Below are 19,118 nucleotides of genomic sequence, written 5' to 3' on the forward strand. Positions count from 1 at the left end.
GTGAACCAGTGGGAGAGGACAGACTCAGAATGATCTCTCTCTCTGGTGGGATATAAAGAAACCTCGTAGGGGAATATCACCTGGCCAGTGGTGAGGGGGAGAAGTTAGGGAAGGGAACACTAGGACCATGGGGGCGAGTGGGTAGAGAGTGCCTGCCACAGAGTCAGGCTGTGGGGTGGGAGGTAAGTTGGAGATATTGGTGCAGGGTAGTGGACACAGGTGAAAGATTTGTTGTTGGAACTATATACGCCTAAAAGTCAGTTGTAAATATCTTTTTAACTTTCCTAATTCACAATGATTTAAGAAAAAAAGAATAACGTAAAATGGGGTGTGCTGGAGAGATAATATAGGAGGCAGGATGCTTGTTTGGCCCCTGGCCAACCCCAGTTCAATAAACCTGGTGCTTTACATGATCTCCTGAACACCTTCAGGCGTCAGTCCTGAGCAGAGTCTTAAATGGCTCTTGAGCACTGCCAGATTAAAGAGAGCTGCTCCAATGATGAGTTGTGTTAGAAATTTTTATGACTGGGTATAAAATAATAATAGTTCCCCTCCTCTGTTGTATTTTTGAGCAGTGTGAACTAAGGGGTATCCTCCTCTTGGATGAAAAAAAAAAAACCTGCACTGGTTTCAGTCTCATTTTTTGAAAACTCATTCTTTCCTAAAGCTAATCCCCTTTGGGGGCAACAGGCATGAAGCTCTGAGTGGAAAAGAACACTAGTCTTGAGATGATGTGTGAAGAAAAGCCTCACAAAATTGCTAATGCAGGGGGTTCCACCTTGGCGGTAGGGAGGGAGCCATGAGCTCACTGGGAGTGAGAGAAATTGGGCCCCTGTGTCAGGCCTGGAGGTAGGATCTTGTCACATAGCAGTGATAATTTGCCAGTGTACTGTTGTAGTGAAGGGCGGTATTATAAGGACAGCATGTCTGAGGCACTTCACACACCCTGCAGTTTCTGCCAGGCTCATCAGAATGTTCTTAATTCCAGAAGGTAAAGATAAGGCAGATTAGGAGAACTTGGTAGGAATGACATACCAAAAATTAGCTTACATTTTTTAAAGGCCGATGCACATTTTGCTGTCCCCTTAAAAATCCGTTGAACTACATGCTGAATAGAACTTAGGTGTAAAAATCTAATGCACACCTAGGGGCGTGTGCATTCTCGGGCTCTCTGGGCGGCTGTCTCACCGCCCGTGTTCAGTGCCCTGGAACCACTGTGTGTGCTGTCGGTCAAGGGCAGGCGACGGAAGGAAGAAGGCCAAACTGGTTGCTCCATCAGTTTATTTCATTCTGTCTCTCTGCTTCTCTCCCGGCTCTGGATCTCTCTCAGGATCTCTGGATCTGGCCCCCAACCCACTCTTACAGCCTAGTTAAATCACCCCAGCATGAGGGGGTTGCGGTGTACACATAGGTGTGGTCACAATCGATAGGGTAAGGTTCCTTTCCCTCAGGGGATGCTTCTCCCAGGACTGATTCTCTTTCACCAGGAGGATCCACCCAAGGGCGGAGTCCCATGAGTGTGTTTCTCCTCTCCTCATCCAGCAAACATATAAGAATTCATAATATTAATCATTTTGTATGGACACAATAAGAAATGCATTAAAGCTTATAGAATTGCTCTCCTGGGGCCATCTCGATCTCAGACTACAGTGATCAGGCCAGATCAGTCTTTCCTGTCCCTAGCAGGGTCCTAGTCTCATCATTACTTTTGGATCATGACAGTTTTTGTCTATGATTAAGCTCTTAACTTATAGTTAAGAATTAGGCACTCTGGGGACTGGAGTGATAGCACAGCGGGTAGGGCGTTTGCCTTGCACACGGCTGACCCGGGTTCTAATCCCAGCATCCCATATGGTCCCCTGAGCACCACCAGGGGTAATTCCTGAGTGAAGAGCCAGGAATAACCCCTGTGCATCGTCGGGTGTGACCCAAAAACCAAAAAAAAAAAAAAAAGAAAAGAATTAGGCACTTTGGCCAGGCCCATCTCGATGCCAGGGTAGCACATAACTCACCACTTGCCCTGGGTCCGTCCTGTCCCTTGTCGGGGCCCTGCTTTTGGGGTGCTAGGAACTGAGGGCAACTGAGGCTTAAGTGGAGAAAGCAGATGCCTGGGAGGGAATAATATTCGAGGCCAATTAAGTCCCAAATTACAGAAGCATAATATTGTCTTCTCGTGTCTATACAAAAAGAACATTGCTTTAAAGTAAATTATTCAAAAGGCATAAGGGGAGGAGAAAGGCAATATTAACTTATAAGTTCAGTATCCTAGGAAGGTCTGACCTTATAAATTATCAGAGTCAGATTAAGGGAAAGCGGATTAACTGTTTTTGGGGAAGAGAGCATAGAGAAGTGATTACAGCTGAACAAAGGGATGGGGGTGACTGGGATACCTTGATGGGTGTGATTGGGGTAAGCCTAAACTCCGAGAAAAACCAGGATGAGCTCCAAGCTTGAGGCAAGGGGGGTGGGAAAGGACAAAGTAATGTCATCCTACACTTAGGCATGGGGAATGTTGTTAATTTTTAAGTAAAGCACATAGAAATGAGCCCTTTGATATAACACTCGCTTTGTTTCAAGAATTTTAAGTTATTGCTACAGATCATGTTTCTTAGAACATTTAAGTATGTTTGGGGCAGAAGGTGGCAGAAAAAAGACATGATGGTGAAGGACTAGAGTCCATCTATTGATAGAAGACTGGGAACCATATTTGGAAGTTTCCTGTCATGTTTAGAAATGAATTTGAAATCCTCCGAATGCCCTTGAAGATCACATTAGATTTCTTACTGTCTACCTCACTAACCTAAACCCTTGGGCTATAGTTCGTAACACTCCTCTCACTGGCTGTGCTCCAGCCACACTGTCTTGTGTGCTGTTCTACGAGAAAACCAAATCTATTACCACTCTAAATATACTTCTATGAGCCCTGGCCCTCTAAATCTTACTTGGATGCTTTCTTCTCATCAATATCGGCCCTGCTGGCCTGTTTTGAGTATTCTCTTTAAATTCCTTCCCTTTTATCAATCTGCAGCCCCTTCCCTGTTTAATTTACTTCCTAGCTTAGTGTTCTGATATTTTCTTATTTTCTCCATATTATTTTCAGTCTCCCTTCTTAGAAAACTTAGCTTTGTGAAGGTGTAAATATTGTTTTTCTTGTTCACTAATGAACCCAAAATACCTGGCACAAAGTAGGGGCTTCCTAAATATTGTTTGAATGGATGGAAAAAGAAGATGGGCACTTAGACATAAACTGTTAAGTTGTTTGCTGCACTGGAAGCAAATCTTAATGAAACTTAATTTCACTGAAGATTTAGAGACATCTCCCTACCTAAAAACAAAGACTAAAGTTAGTGTGTGACAGATAGAAGGAAGATGATAGGGGAATTGCAAGAACAGTGTGTGTGGTTATGGTTCTGCTTATTTCATTTTTTCTATAGGGGCTATGTCAGCAGTGCTTGAGGCCAGAGCTCTACTCAGCAGTGTGTGGCATGTAGGGATGGGGATTAAATTCAGGGCCTTGCATGTGCCAGACTTGTACTCTGCCACTTGAGCTGCTTCCCCAGTCTGCAAGGGTCTTCTGGAAAAGCACTAGTGTTCCACTTTTGAAGAGTTTTGATCCTTTTCTGTGCCCAGGGCACTAGTAGGAATAGTGTAAATGTTCCTGCTTTCTCATTCTCTCTGGCTCTTCAGGCTATAGTCATCTGACTTGCACCTTAATCACTCCATTAAAACTATTGAGGTTCCTAGTAACTCGCTACCCAATGGTGACTGCCCCCCCTCACCCCAACAATTACCCCAGCTTCCCTCCCATCCCCAAACTGAATACTTAGCAGGTGTGTTTTTAAACTTAATTCCAGTAGTAATCTGGTTGCTCCTGTTTTTCTTCCTTTTGGGGAAGCTTTTCAGTTTTCTTTGCAGACTTTTCTTCAGCGTTTGCCATCCTTCAGTCTTAAATGCTATTGCTCTCAGTGCTCTACCTTTAATATTCTGCTCTCATTATTCTGCATATTCCCTTAAGAAATTTCACAGGTCCTTGACTTCTGTCCTAGTGTATCCCAGTTCTTTTTATTTACTTCACTTCTTTTTCTTTAGCTTCTGATATCCTGCTAGTAGATCAAACTCAGTATGTTTAAAAAGTGAGTTGATCATTTTTAACTCCACTTAATACCACTCCTAAAATTTTTTGTCTTCCTGGATACATTACCAGTCACCTACTTGCCTAAAATCAGAAATCTTCAAGTTCTTTATGATATTTTCTCCTCTCTGATAAGCAGTTAGCTGCAGATCATTTTATATCTCTCTCAGATTTTTGCATATATTTCTCCTTTCCAGTTTTACTGTCAGAGTCCTCATATCATCATCATCATCATCATCATCATCATCATCATCATCATCGTCTCTCATCTGGATCATTGCTTCATTGCTTCTTTGTCTGTAACAGAGACCAAATCATTTTCTTTATACCCACTTTTGTCTGTAGAGGGATTTTTGGTCTTTCTAACAGTAATTGTAATGGTATCACCCAGGCCTCCTTCTCATGGATTTAAATAATTTGATTAGTTGTAAATTCCTTGACTATGGATGTTCCAAGTTTCTCCTCCATTCTCACTTCTACAATTCTGATAATGATTACTCCTTTTCTGAATTCCTAAGCAGAATATTTATAATGCATCTGGTACTTATTCCTACTACATACCTTTTATTGTTCTTTAATTGTTTGTATGTTTGTATTTGATGGACCAAAATGAGAGATCCGCTCCAGGGCTTATTGGACCATATCCTTCAGAAGGGTAAGACAGGGAGTGCTGTGGAAAATAGTGTGCAGTCAATAAATGTTTATGGGATTACCATAACTAATAAGCCTTACACTTTCATATTATGTAATAATAATGTCAGTTTCTCTGTTGAAAGTTATGTTCTCAGTGTTATATTTGCATGGAGACTACATATTTCTGGTAATTTTATGTTACTGGTTTGCTTATTAAATAGGGCTTAACTTTTCATTTTCATTTAGTTTGCTTTTTCATAGGTGAGGAATTCTTGCAATGTGCATGGTACAACTGCTTTTTTTTTTAATTATCAAGTATGTGCCAAATACCATCAAGTACTCTTACATTCTACTGTCACTGGAAACGTTTATAAACTGAATTTTAACTGGATTTAAAATAGATTCATTTGATTGTTAGCTTCTCAAATGCAGCCTTTTAGGATAAGGGGGGGTTAATTTAAGATACAGTATTAGGAATTAATGTTCCATCACTTCAGAAAATTAAGGCTTCTTTTGTCTCTTTATATAGACATTAACGTGTAGAGAAGAACTCCTGACTCTTCTCCTGACACTCCTTCCACTGGTATGGAAGATACCTGTTCAGGAGGGAAAGGCAGCAGGTACGTTTTGTTTCTTTGTCGTATCTCTTATGTTATCAACTTCCCACTGGGGAAAATCATATTTAAAAGTTACTTCTGCATTAATAGTTTATTCAGTTCAATTTATAACAGTACATGTAACAGTCATATTTAGATGAAAATTCTTTAGGCAAGCATGTTTTTATTCTAATAATACAAAAACTTGTATTATTCTTCACAGGGGATTAACTAAGTTCTTCATTAGATTGCTTGATGTAATGATAACTTAAAAATACCAGAATCAAAAAGAAAAAAAATACCAGAATCTAGGTGTGCAATTTTAAAATCTAGGCATAATTCTGTGTATGCAACTTAACATCTGAGAAGTGAGTAGTGAAAAGGTTTTTTGGTTCATTTGTTTTTGTTTTAAAATCACACCTGGTAGTGCCCATGGGCTGTGTCCCCACTAAGTGGTGGGGTTATTCCTAATAGTACTTGGGAGCCTATGTGGCTGCAGGAATTGAACCTGGGACTCCTGCTTTGGATAGCATGTGTTCTAACTCTGAGCTGTCTCCCGAACGCGAAGAGTGAGAAAAGCTTGAAGAAGTTGAGGTTCCTTTACCAGTACTCTAGTGTTTGCTTCAGTTTAATTTGTCTAACTTGGCTTTTTATTTTTTATTTTTTATTTTGGAAGTAAGATAGGTTTGGGAATTTTGTTTGTATTTGGGAATTTTGTTTGTGGTGTGTGTGTGTGTGTGTGTGTGTGTGTGTGTGTGTGTGTGTGTGTGTGTGTGTGTGTGTGACATCCAGTAATGCTCAGGGTTTACTCCTGGCTCTGCACTCAGAAATTGCCCCTATTGGTACTCCAGAGATCATATGTTGGTACTGGGAATCAAACTCAGGTAGTTTGCGTGCAAGACAAGTGCTGTACCCTCTGTACTATCACCCTAGCCCCTGAAGCAAGATAATTTTTATTGAACAGAAATTAGTAAAAAGATGTGAGGAGAGAGAAACAGAGGAAAGAGATCTTTAAGAGTGTGGAGAAAGCAAACAAAGCAACATAGAGACAAGAAAGTGAAATTCGTGTGCAAGGGAGAGAACAGGCTTGAGCAAGCCTAATGTGGCTTTTAAAGGACAGACTTGAAGTAATACTTTCTTTCAACTCTGGATAGAATTATTATACTTAAGTTCAATGCTGTACATATTTAAAATATTTATTTAAGATATGTTATAATATTAAGCATATGAAACAGTTTAAATATTTCAGTGGGGGGATTAAAAATCCCCCCCTTGACAATTTATGGGATATATAAGCTGCCAGATATTTAATAATTCCTTAAGATAAAATTTTCTTTTGTGGGTGGTAGTGGTTAGAGAGGTAGTAAAAAGGATAAGGCATTTATTTGCTTGCATTTAGTTGCAGTTGACCTTGGTTTTATCCCTGGTCCCCTGAGCACTACCAAGTGTTACTTAGGATTACATCAGTTCAAATCATGATCAGAGCAAGGAAGAGCCCACTGAGAACCACTGGGTATGGCCCAGCCCACCCCAAAATTCTTTTTTTTTATAATTGTACTTTAATATCATATGCATTTAAAATGTATTTCGGGGGGGGGTGCACACCCAGTGGTGCTCAGAAGCTACTCCCAGCTGTGCTCAGAGGTTATGGGGGGCGTATGCCAAGGATAAAACTTGGAGCTTCTACGTGCAAACCCAGAGCTCCAGCCCTTTGTGCTACCTCTCTGGCACAGAGTTCTCTTTTTCAGGGAGTGAGTGAAGCTCCTGTCATGTTCTCTAGGGTTTTTTTTTTTTTTTTGGTTGTTGTTGTTGGTTTCCCAATTCTCTGCTCTTATTTTCTTCTAAATTTGTAGAATTCACAAATTATTAGTCATTTCAGAAATCTAATTGGGGATTTGGAGAGATAACTGAAGAGACCGAACCTGAGCTTGGCATATATGAGGCTCTGAGTTCAATCTCTGGCCCTATATTGTCCCCTGACCACTGCCTCATGAAACCTGGTGGCCTCAAAGCACCAGCAGGGTTGGTCCCAGGTGGGGGAGGTGAGGGAGGGGGACAAAATTCTTATTATTTTTCTTTGGGGAAAGTTGTCTTTGTTGCTGGTTCTTTTGCATAGACAGACTTGTATCTTTAAAAACTTTAATTCTAAATTACAACAGTATTTTATATTTTGACTTATATTATTACAAAGTAAAACTCAATTTCATTATGTTTTTAATTATTGAGAGGATTTATTCATTCCTTACAGGAAATTATCATTGAGTGTTGACCATGTACCAGGTACCAGATTCTAGGCACCAAGAATGAAACAGTACTAGAAACTAGATTTGTATCTAGTTAGGTGCATGGCACACTCACTAAGTATTTTGAATGAGGAACTCTTTAAACCTTTGTCTTGGAGAATATATGTATCTGTTGAATGGTTTTAAGTAATTTCAGAAAGTATTCAAGCTACTAGTATATTAAGACATTAAACTAAAATAATTCTTTTTTATTTAAACTTTTTTATTGAATCACTGATAAAAACCCTTACAAAACTGTTCATGATTGGATTTCATATACTCCTCTATTTTAATTGTTAACCCTACTGGATATTTGTAAGATGGGATAAAATATAAATTCAGAACAATTTTCAGACTCCTATGTTGATGTTTGAATGCGCTATATGATTTTAAGTCATATTTACTTTCCTAACAGTGCTTTTCTTTATTGTTTTCGCAATCACTTTGTATCCTATGAACTAATACTAAATGAGAAGGGTCAGTGTAGGCAAAATCAACCCAAAGACAAAAAATTTTTAAAGAAAATCAGCCCCACCGTGTAAATATACTGAACATAGTCTCCTAAAATGAATGATGAATAAGAGTTTAAAAACCTGTTTTAAATGTTCTTTTTTTGTTTCATTAGATTTTCATCTGCCATTCTCAATTGATATAATCCTGACCAAAGAAAAGAACTCAAGTTCACAAAGATCTACTCAGGAAAAACTATATGTAGAAGGAAGTACCCAATCTGGTCAGGTTTCTACCAAAGTCCACATTTTTCGGAAAAGCAGACGGCAGCGTAAAATTACTCATCGCTATTCTATAAGAGAAGCAAGAAAGACTCAGCTTTCCACTTCAGATTCAGAAGCCAATTCAGATGAGAAAAGTATAGCAACAAATAAACATAGAAGGTCCCATGTGATACAGCATTTTGTTACACAGTCTCCTAAAGAAGACCACCTTACAACTAAACTTGACCCCTTAGCAACCAAAGAACAGACTCCTCCTGATACCATGGCTTTGGAAAATTCCAGAGAGATTCTTTCAAGACAGGAGTCAAACACAGACATTTTAAGTGAGCCAGCTGCCTTGTCTATTATCAGTCAGATGAACAACACACCTTTTGATCTATGTCACGTTTTGTTATCTTTATTAGAGAAGGTTTGTAAGTTTGACATTGCATTAAATCATAATTCTGCTCTAACCGCCAGTGTAGTGCCCACATTGACTGAATTCCTAGCAGGCTTTGGAGACTGTTGTAATCAGAGCAACAGTTTAGAGAGTCCAATAGTCCCAGGTTGGACTGAAGAGCCAGTGGCTTTGATTCAACGGATGCTTTTTCGAACAGTGTTGCATCTTATGTCAGTAGATATTAGTGCTGCAGAGATGATGCCAGAAAGTCTTAGAAAAAATTTAACGGAATTGCTTAGGGCAGCTTTAAAAATTAGAACTTGCCTAGAAAGACAGCCTGACCCTTTTGCACCACGACAAAAGAAAACACTACAGGAAGTTCAGGAAGGTTTTGTGTTTTCCAAATATCGTCATCGAGCCCTTCTTTTACCTGAGCTTCTGGAAGGAGTTTTACAGATCCTCATTTGTTGTCTGCAGAGTGCAGCTTCAAATCCCTTCTTCTTTAGTCAAGCCATGGATTTGGTTCAAGAATTCATTCAGCATCATGGTTTTAATTTATTTGAAACAGCAGTTCTTCAAATGGAATGGCTGGTGTTAAGAGATGGGGTTCCTGCTGAGGCTTCAGAACACTTGAAAGCCCTAATAAATAGTGTGATGAAAATAATGAGCACTGTCAAAAAGGTGAAATCAGAGCAGCTTCATCATTCAGTGTGTACAAGGAAAAGGCATAAACGATGTGAATATTCTCACTTTATGCATCACCACAGAGATCTCTCAGGTCTTCTGGTTTCTGCGTTTAAAAATCAGGTTTCCAAAAACCCCTTTGAAGAGACTGCAGATGGAGACGTTTATTATCCTGAGAGGTGCTGCTGTATTGCAGTGTGTGCTCACCAGTGCTTGCGCTTACTGCAGCAGGCTTCCTTGAGTAGCACTTGTGTCCAGATTCTGTCAGGTGTTAATAACATTGGCATATGCTGTTGTATGGATCCCAAATCTGTAATCATTCCTTTGCTCCATGCTTTTAAATTGCCGGCATTGAGGAATTTTCAGCAGCATATACTGAATATCCTTAACAAACTTCTTTTGGATCAATTAGGAGGAGCCGAGATACCACCAAAAGTTAAACAAGCATCTTGCAATATTTGTACTGTTGATTCTGATCAACTCACCAAATTAGAAGAGACACTGCAGGGAAACTCATGTGATGCTGAACCCTCCTCAAGTTTACCCAGCCCTTCTTACAGGTTTCAAGGGATCCTTCCCAGCAGTGTATCTGAAGACTTGCTGTGGAAGTGGAATGCCCTGGAGGCTTATCAAAACTTTGTTTTTGAAGAAGACAGATTACATAGCCTTCAAATTGCAAATCACATTTGCAATTTAATCCAGAAAGGGAATGTAGTTGTTCAATGGAAATTGTATAATTACATTTTTAATCCTGTGCTCCAAAGAGGAGTTGAGTTAGCACATCATTGTCAACATCTTAGTATCACTTCAGCTCGAACTCATGTATGTAGCCATCATAACCAGTGTTTGCCTCAGGAAGTGCTTCAGATTTATTTAAAAACTCTGCCTACCCTGCTTAAATCAAGGTTTGTATATGTGCATCATGTAGTTTTTTTTTTTATTGTATGTTTTGGAATGTATGATAAAATGTACGATTTGAACTTGCAACCCTTGTTATTCTAAGGCCTTGTCAGTAGTGTAATCATTTTACCCCGCCTTTTTTATTGTGGGGGAGGGTGTTTCAGGCCACAACTGTCAGTGTTCAGGGGCTACAAGGATTGATCCTGGGCCCCCTTCCATACCCCCCCCACACACATGGAACACACATACACATACAAAGCATGCACTTTGAGCTATCTCCCAGTCCCTACTCATTGTTTTATGTTAGAAATTAATTTTAGTTTTATGATCCAAAATGTCATTGTTCTAAAGCAGCCTTAAAAACAAACCAAAAAACCCACTGGGCAGAAAGATAGTACATCTGCTAGGTGTTTGTCTAGCACATTGCTAATCTGGGTTCTATCCCCAGCACTCTGGGTGATCCCCAACCCCTGCCAGGAGTGATCCCTGAACACTGAGCCAGGAGTAAGCCCTGAGCACACCCAGGTGTGGCCCAAAAATGTAAAGGAAAAAAGAAAACCAAAACCCACATTTATTTATTTATTTATTCTTGGGTGTTTGTAATAGAGAGTAAAGCCATTGATTTTAATTTCTGTTAAAAAAGTTTCAAATAGGGGCTGGAGCAATAGCACAGCAGGTAGGGCATTTGCCTTGCACTCGACTGACCCGGGTTGGATTCCCAGCATCCCATATGGTCCCCTGAGCACTGCCAGGAGTGATTCCTGAGTGCAGAGCCAGGAGTGACCCCTGTGCATTGCCGGGTGTGACCCAAAAAGCAAAAAAGTTTTAAATATATTTCTGAGACAAAAATGAACACAGTACATAGATATATAACATCAGGAGCAGGGTTAATTATATTAATGGACCATTATTAACCATTGAAAATAGTTTTTGCAAAGAAAAACTGTTGTCTCATTGGAACATGAAAAAATATAAGATTTTATTAATAAGATGGACAAGATTTAAAATAGCTATTTATTTATAACTATACATAAAATAATTACTGGTTGAGGCCATACAATAAAAGAATTACAAGAATCATTAAACATAAGATATTCACATGGATTACCTAAGCAGTATATATGTTATATTATACATAATATAAATATAGGTAAACAAAAAGAAAAAAATTAAAATTACTTAGAATTCCACCAATACATTTTCTAGATTTTGTGACCTACAAGTCCCCTTTATTTTCCTTTTTCAATTTTTGGCTGACACTCTGCAGTGTTCATGAGTGTGTGTTCTGTTTGGGTATTGCTCTTGCTGTAACTTGGTAGATCATGTGATAAATCCCAAACTTATACTTACAAAGCTTATACTTGGGCTCAGCCCATTGTACTTGCAAGTCTGGTTCTTCAGAATAATTTTATAAATGATATTTGCTCTAAAGATAGTCTGGTCTTTCAAGTAAATCCATGTGCCATTTAAAACACTTGCTATAAGGTCACAGATGTGGTAGAACACATACCTCACATGTATTTGACCCTGCGTTTGATCCCCAGCACTATAAAACAGCAGCAACAAAAACTTGTAATTAAGTATAACACATTATAATTTTTATAGTATTTTAAAAACCTGGATATCCTGACAGTATTCAAACAGAGCTAACTTCGATTGGAAAGTTCTATAAAACCTAGGCATATTTGTGGACCTCATTGATTTTTGCTGCACTGGTTTATATTTAAATTACTACTAAGATTCCTGATCCAGACCCTTGATTCTCGCCTGAGACTGAGCTGAAAAATCTTGATTTCCATTTTGGTTTTTTTCCTTCAGAGAATGCACATTTAACAAACAAAAATCCTGCATGCACTGTTAGGCAGATAAACGAATGTCCTTGCCTGCATCTCGGGTGTGTAACTTAAATGTAGTAGAAATAGGGGTATTTAAAATTTATATAGATTTTTTCCAATTTCAAAAAAAGAATACTCTTCCCTCAATTACTTTATTAACATTAGGATATATAAGTTTTTTTTAAATGCTATTGGAGCCAGGTATGCAGTGTTTGAAGAAGGATGTTAGCTTGATTAAAAAGTAGTTTGAGATCCTGGTCATACCTATGAACTTCAACCAGAATCACTGATAAGTTCAGTTAGGTAATATTAAATATATAGTACATGTGCCTACAAAATATTATTATGTATTAAATATTATAGGTATCTTGTGCTCGCTTCGGCAGCACATATACTAAAATTGGAACGATACAGAGAAGATTAGCATGGCCCCTGCGCAAGGATGACACGCAAATTCGTGAAGCGTTCCATATTTTTCAGATTGAGTTTTATAATCAGAAAGACCTGGATGATTTGAATTCTGACTCTGAAATGTTGACTGTCTTGAAAACTTGTACAACTTGAACAAGTTGGTTGAGCTTTCTCAGCCTTTTTTTTCCTGTGTGTTTGAAATAAGGGATAATGACACTCCCTTTCTGTGTGTTTTCTAGTATTAAACATTTTCTCCTACAAAAAAAAAATATTATAGGTATCTTTTCTAATGATGTTATATTTCTATACGTAAAATCACTCTTTTTTCTCTTTCACAGGGTGATAAGAGATTTGTTTTTAAGTTGTAATGGAGTAAATCAGATAATTGAATTAAATTACTTAGATGGTGTTCGAAGTCATTCCCTAAAAGCCTTTGAAACTCTAATAATCTGCTTAGGGGAACAACAGAAAGATTCTTCAGTTCCAGGAATTGAAGGGATAGACATTGAACAAAAGGAGTCATCATCTCTAAATGTGGGTACTTCTTTTCCTAGCCAGCAGTCTTACTCAGATTCTTCTCAGAGTCTTAGCAAATTTTATGCTGGCCTCAAGGAAGGTTATCCAAAGAAATGGAAGACCTTTAACCAGGATGTTCATATCAACATGATAAACCTATTTCTCTGTGTGGCATTCTTATGCATAAGTAAAGAAGGAGAGTGTGACAGAGAGTCAGCAAATGATTCAGAAGATACATCTGGCTATGATAGTACAGCCAGTGAGCCTTTGCATCATATACTGCCGTGTTTATCTCTTGAGAGCCTTGTCCTGCCCTCTCCCAAACACATGCACCAAGCAGCAGACATTTGGTCCATGTGTCATTGGCTCTACATGTTAAGTCCAGTTTTCCAGGAACAGTTTTATAAGCTTGGTGGTTTCCAAGTATGCCATAAATTAATATTTATGATAATACAAACATTATTCAGAAGTTATAAAGTGGAGCAGGGTACAATGGATGGAGATACAAATGTAAATGAAAATCAAGATTTAAACACAACTTTTCAATCTGAGATCACAAGAGAGAAAGATCTGTCTTTGGCCGTAAAAAGTGACTCCTTGCCAGTAGAACCAGATGGGTCTGAAAGAAGTGAGTCACTATGTATTTCTTCTGTGAATGTGGAACAAATTTCAGCTATTGAGGCGACTCCTGAGGAAGTGAAGTTATTTACAAGTCAAGAAAGTGAAACCTCATTTCAGAGCATAAGACTCTTTGAAGCTCTTCTGGCCATTTGTCTTCATAGCACCCGAACTAGTCAGCAAAAGATGGATTTGGAGATACCTAATCAGGTAATAATTTGCCCTTTACTCAGCTGCTATTTATATATTAATCTAGCAAAATGTGTGTAATATATATGCATATATTAAAGTTCTATGTAATACTATTGTTTGTTAATTATATAGGAGCGTCTCCAAATTTAGAAAAGCAAGCAACAATAGTTTACTATTAACTTTTAAAGCTCTTTGCTATTTTAAAACAACAAAAGCAAACAAAAATAGTTGTTTTGCTTTTAGGAAAGCAAATAACAGAAGTACTAGGGATGATAAAGAACAAAGAACTACGTGTTTAATGTGAGTTCAGTTCTCACCCTAAATAAATTTAACTTGGGCTGGAGAGATAGTATAATTGGGTTTAGTCTCCGGCACCACATATAGTCCCCCCGAGCCTGCCAAGAGTGAGCCCTGAGCACAGAGTAAAGTACTGAGCACATCCTGGATGTGGCCCCAAACCCCTCCATCTACCCTCCCCAAAAGCCTAATAATGATAATGAAATTGAGTTCTATTCGGAATGCAAAAGCCACATGTGGTAAAATTACTGTCTTTGAAATACGTATTTGTAGTACATGGCTGATGAATGGTAATAATCAGAGTTTAAATGTGTAGTCTTTTTGTGAGCCCTTCCCACATCCCTTTAGTGGTCTCATACTTCTGCAGGTTTAGCTGCTCAGGACTCATGTCTGCAACCATCTCTAAAGGAAGTAGCCTATTTAGAGATGGATGGGGAAGGTGCTCATAGCCGTGAATGGTGATTGTGACTCTGGAGGGTGGAACAATCTCTGTTGCTGTTTAGTCTCTAGAGCTTCCATGTAATTAGGCTAGAGTTAGACATGTATTCTGAAAGTGCATTTTTATCTGGATTTTCCTCTGACATATTCTGCTTCCTTCACACTTATACAAATTTCTCCTGAGATCACTCAATAAAAAGATTCGCCAGTTCCAGCCCTTCTAAGGAATCCTAGAAAGTGACAGATCTCTTCTGTCTTTACCAACTCACCCTTACCTGTTTTGCCAGTTAACAGGCTCTTCATACTGCAGTTCCATTCTCCATATTGCTTCCTGTCCAAAAATATATTTTTGTTTGTTTTGATTTTGTGCCACAACTGGCAATGCTCAGAAGTACTAGTCTTGGCTCTGTGCACCAGGGATCTAACCTGGTCTCCTCTGGATAAGGCACAAATTCAGTCTTTGAGCTATCTCTTTGGCTCCCAAAACACCTGATGATTCCACATTATGAGATTAAAATCTGTGCTCAATCAGACAAAACCCCATACCATCTTGCTCTCGCTTCCTTGTTTAGCCCCATTCCTGCCATCCCTTACATCCTGAGCTGATGGTTTAAGTGACGAACATTTCTTTGTTATCCCTTCTATTATACTTGTTTTCTTTTAAGTCTATTCTTAGACTTATTTTCTCCTTCCTTTTTTAGACCTGCTGTTTCCTACCTGTTATTTGTCTCATATAACTCTTCCTATGAAGCACATTTAACAGATCTCATGCACCTTCTTCCTTTTCTATTCCTAGTACTTTGTTTAAAGCACGTGTATCATCTTCATATCTTGTCTGATGTGTCTCTGTCTTACATTGTACTGGGAGAGTTCCTTATAGGAGAAATTGGTTTAATTTTATCATGTGGGCCTTTAACCATGGCAGGGTGGGAGGCAGTGGTAATAAGCATGCACTCTATCACTTAGCCATATCCCAGGTCGGTTTTATCCTTTGGGGGTGCTGGGGACTGAACCCAGAGCCTCACATGTGCAAGACAAGTACTCTACCATTGAGCCACATCCCTGGCCTAAGAAGTAAGTTTCTTATCTCCTGTTCTGGTCTTATCATCTGTCAGAGGAATATTAGGAAATAGCAGCTGTCCAATCAGGGGTGGACAGAAAGGAATAAAGGAAGAAAAAGAAAGAATTGCAACATAAGTGCTTTTCAGAGTTTCAAGGAATCTCTAGCTAGGAGTTTATAGACTCAATGGTTAATCAGAATGGAAGTTTCAGTTAATTTTTGTTCACTGCAATGCATCAAAACCAAAGATGAATAAAGCATTTCATAATTTTAAATGTTACTAATTTTGACAACAGGATATTTGTACAAGAACTGGAAACTTGCTATCACTTTATTTTATATAAAGCAAATAAATTGACTTTATATTTTATATAAAGCAAATCCTACTTCTAGAGTATTAGTAGTAGAATATTGGCTAACATTCTGCATGTATCTTAAATACATGTTAATATAAATACCATGAATTTTGTCACTGTTCCTTTTACTATTAGAGAATGTTATAACATTTTTCATCTCTCTCCTTTTTAACCATAGAATGTATCTGTGGAAAGTATATTGCTTGAAATTAGGGACCATCTATGCCAAGCAAAAGTGATTGAAACAGAATTAGCAAAGCCTCTCTTTGATGCCCTGCTTCGAGTTGCACTGGGGAATCACTCAGCAGTTTTTGAACATAGTGATGCTGTGACTGAAAAGGTATGAATAACATAGTGATGCTGTGACTGAAAAGTTATGAATAACATGCAATTGCGGTGTTTGGGTATGACTAGCAGATGCACAAGTGTGGGAAGTGGACTTAGAACACTGATGAATGTGGTTTGATTAGGTCACGATTTGGTTAGGTGAAGTTAATGGGTCATATCTTCTAAGATATGCTCATCTCAAATACAGGAAAGCATTATGACATGCTTTACACCATCTGGAAATTTACTGAGAATACTCTCAGTAATTCATAAAGACTGATTTGATATAGTATGTATAAATGATTGTCAAATAATAATTCAGAGATGATGTTGATGCAGCTATCTTACCTTGTGCAGCTAGTATTTGCAGAGCCCTTTTCACCCACTGGGATTTTAAATCACTCAATATGAAAATAACCCGTATTCATAATATAGTTATTTATGATTACATTTTATTCTCAAAGAATTTTTCAATTTTTTTCTAGACTGTGATGCTTTTTCCTTCTTTTATTTGTCCCCTGTTCTTTTCCTTTATGTAATATCTCTTTCAATTCCTTAGTCTAGCCATATGGATGACATTCTCTAATCTGCCATAATATTTCATATTAATTTTGTCATAATTTTAAGAGTTCCTGGACCAATGATTCATATTGCTGAATAAGTTGGTTAGCTGGAATATAGACCGGAGCAATAGCACAGCGGGTAGGGTGTTTGCCTTGCACGCATTCAACTCGGGTTTGGATTCCTCTGTCCCTCTCGGAGAGCCTGGCAAACTACTGAGATTATCCCGCCCACACGGCAGAGCCTAGCAAGCTACCCGTGGCATATTCAATATGCCAAAAACAATAACAAGTCTCAAAATTGAGACATTACTGGTGCCCGCTCAAGCAATTCGATGAACAACGGGACGACAGTGCTACAGTGCTACAGTTGGAATATATTTAAATTCCTACTTTATTCTACCTTTTATTGGTGTTGCTGAACTTCTTTACATGACAGTATTTTTAAGTTTTATTTTCATAAGGTTGTTCACATTAATTGATTACATTCAATATTTGAACACCAATCCCACCACCATTACACCTTCCTACCACCATTATTTTGAATTTTCTCCCCACCATTCAAGCCTCCCTGCCATGGGCAGATTCTAGATAATTTATTTTCTCTTACTTATTATGAATATCATGAGAGGTTGTGCAGCTGCAAAAGTGGCCATGCGCTCCTGGATTTCTAAATATGTAAATGATTGGGGTCCAGAGACATCTCTGTAGAGAGCTAATCCATTTGAGATTCTTTTGTGAGTCTCTGGATCAAGGCCAGTGGTTTGCTTAAATATAGCCCGCAGGCAGTTTGTGGGCATGACAGCCAGGGCCCTGAAGGGGCAGGGAGATGGGAATGGATGAACCGACTCTGCTGCCATGTGGCCTAGCATCTTCAGACCCTGTTCCCTAGTACCTGGGTTTTTCTTCTGAAAGTTTATGGCCATCTGGGGTTCATCTGGAGTGGCCTGAGAGGGGATGCCCACTCCATCTGAGGAGCCCCGGTGAAACTGGCTCGGCACAGGGTCCAGAGAAATCTCTGGCGAGCTGCTGTCTCCAGGATTCACTACTGCATCTCTGATGTGACAGTATTATTTAAAGTGAAGATAGGATAGTAGCATTTTATCAAAATAGGAAATTTTATGCATTGTTATTGCTGGTGTATAAACAATTTCACTCTGAAGTCTTAATATTAGTTCCTTTGAAAGATTTCATGCCTTCTCTGATTAATCTATGAAGCATTTTATTTATAAAATCCTATGACAAAGTTTTTCTGTGAACAGATATGTTAATATTTTTACTAGCATTATTTTATTTTTGTTTTGAATCACACTCGGCGATGAACAGGAGTTACTTCTTGCTCTGCACTCAGGAATTACTCCTGGCATGCTTGAGGGACCATGTGGGATGCTGAGAATCGAACCTGGGTCGGCCGTGTGCAAGGCAAACACCCTACCCGCTGTGCTATCACTCCAGCCCCCACATTATATTTTTGACTTTTTTTTTAATTGAATGACCATGAAATAGACAATCACAAAGCTATTCATGATTGGGTTTCAGGCATACAGTGTTCCAACACCCGTTCCTCCACCAGTGTATGTTTCCCACCACCAAATGTCCATTTTCTTTCCCATCCCCACCCCACCCCCATCTGCCTCTGTGGAAGGCATCTTTCTTCTTCCTCTCGATCACCTTTCTCTCTCTCTTTCTCTCCCCTCTCCTTCCCACCTTCCCTCCCCCCTCACCCTCCCTCCATCCATCCCTCCTTCCTCCCCTCTCTCTCTTTCTCCCTCCCTCCCTCCCTTCCCTTCCTCCCTTCCTCCCTTCCTCCCTTCCTCTCCTTTTGTGCATTATAATTTACAGCTGGGTGGCAGCTTTAGGTTGTGGATGTGACTTCCAGGACTTTTGAAGGTGCAGGAAGGTGGGGGGAGATAGCCCATCCTAACCCCGAGAGAGCCTGGAAATTTCAGTCATAAAACCCCCATACCCAAATTTTGAGCAGATTAATATCTTGGTGAGGTCTGTCCTGACACAGTGGAGTCTGGCGGGGATATGGCAGCGATTTTGAATTGTGGGAGCAAGCAGTGCCAGGGGGCTCTGCTTGGGAGGCACCAGGCTGACCTGCCACCCCCCAGTGTACCCCTTGTTCAGCCTTGCACAGGTCCGAGATTAATTGAGGCTTATGATCT

At 39.2% G+C, this 19,118-nt stretch overlaps 1 protein-coding gene and 1 non-coding gene across 5 annotated transcripts in view; both read left to right on the forward strand.

Annotated features, from left to right (window-relative positions):
* LYST (lysosomal trafficking regulator) overlaps window positions 1-19,118 on the forward strand; it is a 193,302-nt gene that overhangs the window by 44,076 nt on the left and 130,108 nt on the right. For all 4 annotated transcript variants that reach the window (XM_004620365.2, XM_055146687.1, XM_055146685.1 and 1 more), the window contains 4 exons: window positions 5,295-5,385; window positions 8,269-10,345; window positions 12,925-13,930; window positions 16,242-16,403. In XM_004620365.2, coding sequence (XP_004620422.2) covers window positions 5,295-5,385; window positions 8,269-10,345; window positions 12,925-13,930; window positions 16,242-16,403 — 3,336 coding nt within the window. The remainder of the gene's footprint in view (window positions 1-5,294; window positions 5,386-8,268; window positions 10,346-12,924; window positions 13,931-16,241; window positions 16,404-19,118) is intronic.
* On the forward strand, window positions 12,546-12,652 carry LOC129398955 (U6 spliceosomal RNA). Its single transcript, XR_008626814.1, has one exon. It is a non-coding gene; the product is annotated as a U6 spliceosomal RNA (small nuclear RNA).

Source organism: Sorex araneus, chromosome 9, assembly GCF_027595985.1.
Source record: "Sorex araneus isolate mSorAra2 chromosome 9, mSorAra2.pri, whole genome shotgun sequence".
Classification (NCBI taxonomy): domain Eukaryota; kingdom Metazoa; phylum Chordata; class Mammalia; order Eulipotyphla; family Soricidae; genus Sorex; species Sorex araneus.